Genomic DNA, 7551 nt, shown 5'->3' with positions numbered 1-7551 from the left:
CAGCCGCAGGCTGCTCTACCTGGTACTCACCTCCCCTCCTTCCTGATGGCTCAAAAATCCTCATACCTTCCTCTTGCCTTTAGGACTGAACTGAAACTCTCTACTCTGATACTCTAATTCCTCTATAACCCAGTCTCATCATTCCTTTGTAAAGGTCTCTAACCTTTACATTTTGGAACCTCATACAGGATATTCCTTCGGAGCCCTCTATCCTCTTTTCTACCTTGCAGCCCCCCTAGAAGAATCTTTGCTGGGACCACACCACCCTATCCTCCAAGCTTGGCTCTCCCCACGTCCCATCTTCCTCTACAAGTCTGATGCTAACTACAACTCGGCCTTCCGCTTTCTCCAGGGGTGGGGGTGTCAGGTGGGCATAAGGGCCATATTAGTTCCTCCAGGCTGGGGGAGGGATGAGGGCTTGGGGCAGTTAGGAGGCATTTGTAATAGATCAGGGCAGGGAAGCCTTTGGGCAGGAGTGGGATTTTAAGGAAAGAAATAAACTGAATATGAAACTGATAAATTGTGGGCAGGGGAGCCCTTGATGGGAACAGAGCCGTCCTGCTGAAATAGCCTGTGTTGGTGAGCCAGGCCCTCTTTGATGTGCAGAGAAACCCAGGCTGGCCACAGGGCTGGGCCTGGGGCCTCCACATTCCGCTAGCGGACTCTGCCATCTCCCACCACACGCCTCCGAGCACCTCTACTGGTTGATAGTTATCCCCAGGGAAAACACCACTGTTAGAGGTATTAAATAAGTCCGCAGTCCTCCTGTTGTGTTCATTTTTCTGTAACAACATACTTAGCAGCTCTTCACATTCACAAGACACTCCCCTACCTGACTCACCGTGTCCCTTCACACCCACGGGTCTCGCAGCACTGTCTCCACCCCTGGGAGCAGGAGGGAACCCTCTGCCCAGCGCTCACAGCTCATAGCCCTGAGGCTTCCAGCTAGGCACCCTCACCCCTTGACCTTGCTCGAGGCCTTGCAGATCATCCAAGTTCAAATGAAATGAACAACAATTCAAATAATAGTAAATATAACTTCAGACATAGAATATCTTGCTTCACAAAACAGAAAGCATCCTATTTGGAAATTACAGTAAGATCATTTCAGGGGGCAAGTGGGGAGGCCGGAGGAGAACTGAACAGTCATTTCTCACACCCTGGCCTGGTCTTAGTGTGGATAGCAGAGTTTAAACCTCCTGAGTGTGGGTTTTTGTTCCAGGTGTCTCATGTAATTCTGGACCCATCTCTCCTTCAGCTTAGCACAGACCTCCTTGTTCAGTTTGGTCCTGAAGCTGTGGATGAAGGAGGGTTGGTGTAGTTAGTGGAATCCTTTGAGGGTTTCACCCAGGAGATGACTCACTGGGCTGTCAACCTGTCTGGCCCACCTGCTGCCCTGGGATGGGAGAAAGGAGGTGCATGGAAGAGAGGGGGCCTCTGGAGGCAGCTGCTGGTCTTGCTGTCCGTGGAGAAGTGATCCTTGCATCTGCTAAAGGGAGTGGACTGGTGTTCGTGCAGGGAGCAGGGCATGGGGAGTTACTGGCCCTTGTTATAATGGGAGGGTTTATGTCACATAGTCTGGTCATGCCTCATCCTCTGAGCATAAGACCCCAGGTCACCCTGGCATCTGTCTTCTGAGGTAGAACTTTGGAATGAGGACTGTGGGGGCAGGGAGGGGTGCTGTGGGCAGGGTTTTCTACCCACATGACAGCCTCCTCTTGACACTGGCTGCTGGTGACACAATAGCTCTTCAGCTTCTGGAGGGGGATCTTCCTGCTGCTAAATGTGAAGCAGCAAGTGGTTGGGGCACTGAGCGCTTCTGGAAGTGAAGTCACAGAGAAAAACCCTTGGAGGATGTGCCGTCCGGAGCAAGTGTCCGCAGGGGAAGGCAAAGCAAAGCAGAGAGAGAGGAGTAGATCTTCCCCACCCCCAAGGTTAGTGCTCCTACCCTGTGCCCCTGCCTCAGGGTCTCAGACTCTCAAACTCCCAGCTGGACTGGGGGTGGGGGTCAGGCATGCATCACTGTGGTCTGGAGGAAGATGAAAGCACGGCCAGTGGACAAGCCCTGGGTGGGTCCCCTGGATCTTCAGAGTTTGGGGTGATCAGCTGGGGTCAGAGACCCCTGATTTGGAGTTGGCAGTTAAGTTTCAGTCTTGCTCTGGGATGGCCTGGAGGTAGGGACAGGATCCCTCTCGTTCCTACCCTGGGCTTCAGCTTTCTGTCTTTAAAATTAGATGTTACAGCAAAGCTCTGCAGAGCCTTGCTGTTCTGATGGCTTAGAAGTGGGGGGACAGATTAGGCTTACCTGGCTGAGCATGGCCCTGGGGGCTGAAGGCGGCCACCACCAGCAGCAGGCCCAGCAGCCCGGCGGAGCTCTTCATGCTGGCGGTGAAGGGCGAGCTTCAGCGTCTGGGTCTGTCTCAGTCTCTCTGCTGCTCTGGCTGCTCTGCCCGCCTTTTATGTGGGAGGGTAGTTGGGGCTCTCAGAGGACCTTTGCCTGGGCAGGGTCATGGTCAGCTTATGATGAACGGGGTCCTGAATCTGCTGAGCTGCAGCTGGGTGCCAAGGAATTTTCCAGGAAATGCAAGAGGGAAGCTGTGGGCTAGAATAGCCTGGGCTCTGTTTCCTTCTGGCTACCAGGCCACAGTGAACAGGAGAGGAAGCAGGGAGCGCAGATGTGCTCCGGGCACTCACCATAGGAAGCTCTCCCAGCAGCTGCTCCAGACATCACCAACATGAAAAGGAAAACAGTGGAAAATAGCTCCTGTAGAGAAAGAGCACTATGCTAAGTGCCCTGAGCCTGTCACCGTTCAGTCCTGAGGGAGTACATTACATCATTATTATGCCCATTTCATAGATGAGGAAATTGAGGTGCAGAGAGATTAAATAACTTGCCCAATGTCTCATGGGAAGTGAGTGGGGAATCTGGAAGTGAAAGCTAGTCTGTTTACATTGACGCACCAAGGCTGGTTTCAAACTCTCCCTTAGCTGCCAAGTTTGATTTTCCAAGCCAAGTTTCATGCAGAAGTCCAATAGCTGAGACGGACCAAGTCAGGTTCTGACGGCAGGGCTCCCCACATCACAAGTTTGTGCCTCCTTCTGCCACTCAGGCCCAGAGGGGCATGGTTTGCAAACCTCTGATTTACCTGGGCCCCTTGTTTCCAGGAAGGACATTGGGTTTCTAGAACTGTTGATGAGGTGTTAGGGGAGCACGTAGCAAAGAACTGGGTGCTCTTTGCCCCTGTTCCTGGCCCTTTCCTGGGAAGAGCATGTGCCTTTGAGCTAGGGCTGTGGAAGGAAGTGTGGGGCGGGGCAAGGGCAAGGTCCCCTCCCACACACACATACTTCCTTCCAAAGCCTGCTCCCCTTCACCCAGGCTCCAGGACTATGCTCACTTTTCGTGCCTTCCTGGAGTTCTGCTCTAGCAAAACAAGCCCAGTCAAATCAAAGGGAGAGAATAAAGAGCTAAGATGAGAGGAATGGAGAATGACATACATCCCCAAGGACTGATGAGCTCCAAAGTTGGCTCTTTGACAAGCCTCTAATGAAGCTAAAACTCGCTTGGACTAACCGTGAAATACTACACAAAGATAAAAGGCACGAATAACCAATAGCAGGGAATTTTTAAAAAAAAAAAAATGATGCCACCACAGAGCTTGCAGATGCCGAAAAGAACATAAGGACCTTGTGCCAAAAAAATTTAATTTAGAGGAAAGGGATGAATTTCCCCAAACTCTAACTTGCCAGATTGCAAGAAGAAATGAAAAATCAAAAGTAATTCTAAAACTATTCAAGAAATGGAAATCAGTAATTGAAAATATTTCCACAAAACATCCTCCTGGCCCAGAGGGTTTTAACAGCTAATTCCTCCAAGAATTCAAGGAACTGATAATTCCCATCTTACCTCAGTCTCTTCCAGAGAATAGCAAAAGAGCATACACTGCTCAATTTGTTCTGATGCGTCTTACATAACTTTCAGGCAGGAATTAGTCAAAACCTGCATGAGAAACGGTTACAAGCTTGTCTCTGCAGACACGCTTTATTCTTTTCTGTCCTACTCTCTGCCCCGTGAAGTCAACCTGGGTGGGTGACATCGGTGGAACCCTGGGTGCAGGTTAGTGTTGGGACAGTAGGGAGCCGCTGAGGACACCAGAGGGGCAGAAGAGTTAAACTGGGTTGATTTGCCCTCTGGTATCGCCCCATGTAGCTCAGTCTGGACACATCCCTCGACCAATGCCTTTGACTTGTTTGGAGGTGGCCCCTCCTGACTCTCTGCATCCAGGTTTAGGGAACCACCTCTGTCCTTCCTCTTGGGATCTAGAGGGGGGTGACAACGCTCTGGCCAGACTCAGAGCACCAAAGTATTTCCATGGTTTCTCCATGTCCACTCACATCTTTATAAATAGTTTCTTTATCACACTTTTCTCAAATTCTTCCAATTTAAGTATTGATTTCTTGCTAACTGATAGAGGATTGGGTACCCAGAGCTGGCCCATGTGGAAGGGGCGTTCCTCTGGGGAAGGGCTACTATGTATAGGAGAACCTCCATAGTTGACCATATCCCTACGGTGACCACCTCCTTAAGTTGACCTAATTTTTATAGACAGGCACCACATGTACATACCAGTATAGTAGGCCTAGCTCCTCATGTTGACCGCCTCTGTAAGTTGACCAATTTGTTACAGTCCCTTGGCTGGTCATCTTACAGAGAGGTTCTCCCATATATACTTTATCTCACACAATAGACACAATAATCTAGTGTTGTCCCAGGGAAATTGACGTGCGCCACCTCCCTCTTCAGTGGGGACTCGGCACCTTCCCCCTTGTTGTATCACCAATTTTGGTGTTTACAGGTTCCAGCTTTTTTATTTTTAAGCAATATGTTATGCCATTTTGAAAAATTATAGGTACATACTAGTTGTATATCTTTATAGGATACATGTGAGGCTTTGATTCAGGCATTCAATGTGAATTAATCAAAACAGAGTAATTGCTGAAGCAGTTAGCATTTCTTTGTGGTAATTGGAACTTTTCCATGCCCCTCTTTTAGTTAAAGGATACCCTGGCTTGCTGCTGATTCCCGTCACTTTGTTGTGTTCCCAAATACTGTTCATTCCACCCATCTCTTTTGTGTTCCCATTAACCATCTCCACTTTATCCTCCTCACCCCCTTACCCGCTCCCCTTCCCAGCTCCTGGTAACCATTGCTCTGGTCTCTGTCTCCCTGAGATCAACTGACTTTAATATTTTGCTCCTTCGTATGAGTGAGGACATGGGAGATTTGGTCTTTCTGTGCTTGGCCCATTTCACTCAAACACAATGTTCCCCAGCTCCATCCACGTTGTTTCAAATGTCGGGATTGCATCTTTTTTGTGGCTGTATACTATTCCGTTGTGTATCTGTACCACAGTTTCTTTATTCACTCTTCTGCTTGTGGACAGTTAGGTTGATTCTGTATGTTAGCTACTGGGGATAGTGCTCTGTATGGTTTTGGAGTCAGGATGATACAGGCCTTATAGAATGAGGGTGGGAGTATCCCATCCTCCTCCAGTGTTTGGAATAGTTTAAGTAGATTGTCACTAGTTCTCCTTTGAATGTTTAGTAGAACTTAGCAGTGAAGCCATCAGGTCCTGGACTTTTCTTCGTTGGGAGTCTCCTTATTACTGCTTCTGTCTCATTGCTTGTTACTGGTTTTCTCAGGTTGTGGATTCCTTCCTGGTTCAGTCTTGGTAGGTTTTGCGTATCTAGGAATTTATTCATTCCTTCTAGGTTTTCTCATTTATTGGCATAAAACTGCTCTCTTTGGCCTTTGGTTGAAACGTCTCTCTTGTCATCTCTGATTTTCTTAATTTGGCTAAATGTGTGCCTATTTTGTTTATCTTTTCAGGGAAAACTTTTACTTTCGTTGCCCTTTTATATATTTTTTTACTTAAATTTCATTGATTTCTGCTCTGATCTTTATGATCTCTTTTCTTCTACTAATTATGGGTTCGGTTTGCCCTTGATTTTCTGGTTCTTGGGGGTGCCTGGTGAGGTTGTTTATTTGAAGTCTTTCTACTTTTGTGATGTAGGCACTTATTGCTATAAATGTGTCCCTTATTACTGCTTTTTCTGTATCCCATAGGTTTTGATAGGTCATGTTTTTCTTTGTTTTGGAAAATGTTTAAATTTCCTTCTTAATCTCCTCATCGACTCACTGTTCATTCAAGAGCATATTATTTCATTTCCGTGTTTCTGTATATTTTCCACTGTTCTCCCTATTATTAATTTCTAGTTTCACTCCAGTGTGGCCAGAGAAGATACTTGTATGATTTCATCCAGTTTCTAGCTTCTGCTGCCCTCTCCTTCTGGGGAGCTTCTAGGGTGGCTGCCTAGAGCTGCCTCTTCCTGGGACCAAATGGAGAACGCCAACAGGAACAACATGGTTTTGGCACGTGCTGGACTGGGCAAAGAAACGGAAGCTTTTCTATTGGGGCAGCAATTCGTGGAAAGATTTTTATATGTTTAAAAATAACATTTGATGACTTAGAATACTTGGGAAATCTATCTTAGAAAGCATCCAAATATTATCAAACCATTTTCATATTCAGCATTGAGACAGAAACACAGGAAAAATTGGTTTTTGCTCTTTTTTCATTTTTCCTGTGTGACTATCCGGGATTTGACTAGATACCGATTAATCTCAGATTGTTAGTTAATGCTCAGCCAGAAACATTGTCAAAAGTCATTTTATATTTTCAGTAACTTAGTATGTAAATGAGTGCCTAGTCTTCTGTTACACAGGAGCACAGGAACTTACCTAGACAATACCATGCTATTAGGCATTTCATCTATTTGACTGGGATTCTAATGGAAGTCATGATGCCCAGAAGAATTCTCTATCAGCGTCACTGTTCACCTCCTAGACATGGAAGCGGGCTTGCAAGATCAATGATGTAAATAGTTTCAGGCTATTAAAACATGTTGCAGGGACGGCATCTGTGGCTCAAAGGAGTAGGGTGCTGACCCCATATGCTGGAGGTGGTGGGTTCAAACCCAGCCCCAGCCAAAAACTGCAAAAAACAACAACAACAACAAAAATAAAACATGTTGCAGATTTATTATATTTGTGTATTACTCATGTAATAAAATACACACATCTTACAGGTATAGCCTGATTAATTTTTTAATCTCTGTATGCAACACATAACCACCGCTGACATCAAAGCTGACCTTGCCATCATCCCTGCAGTTCTCTTGAGTCCTCTTCTAACCAAGGCCCTGTCTTCTAGAGCAGTGTTTTTAACCATTTTTATCTCCTGGCACACTTGAACTTGTAGTTAAACTCCCATGGCACATTTAAATTATTTTGATCAAACAATAATGGTTCAAAAAATAATCTAATGGGGTGCCTGCGGCTCAGAGGAGTAGGGGTGCTGGCCCCATATACCAAGGGTGGTGGGCTTGGACCTGCCCTGGCCAAACTGCAACAACAACAAAAACAGCCGGGCATTGTGGCGGGCACCTGTAGTCCCAGCTACTCAGGAGGCTGAGGCAAGAGAATCACCTAAG

The 7551-nt window shown here is 46.8% G+C and overlaps 1 protein-coding gene across 1 annotated transcript; it reads right to left on the bottom strand.

Moving 5' to 3' along the window:
- Window positions 1-1171: 1171 nt before the first annotated feature.
- LOC111727558 (C-C motif chemokine 13-like) lies at window positions 1172-2381 on the bottom strand. Its single transcript, XM_023517477.1, has 3 exons — window positions 2306-2381; window positions 1705-1819; window positions 1172-1295 (listed from the first exon to the last, which is right to left on the bottom strand). Exons 1-3 carry the CDS (start codon window positions 2379-2381, stop codon window positions 1172-1174), a joined length of 315 nt encoding a protein of 104 aa, XP_023373245.1.
- Between the last annotated feature and the right edge of the window lie 5170 nt (window positions 2382-7551).

The sequence above is a fragment of the Otolemur garnettii genome, unplaced genomic scaffold (genome assembly GCF_000181295.1).
Source record: "Otolemur garnettii isolate 467f Iridium unplaced genomic scaffold, OtoGar3 scaffold00112, whole genome shotgun sequence".
Lineage (NCBI taxonomy): Eukaryota > Metazoa > Chordata > Mammalia > Primates > Galagidae > Otolemur > Otolemur garnettii.
This window is presented reverse-complemented; position numbering and strand designations above follow the sequence as displayed.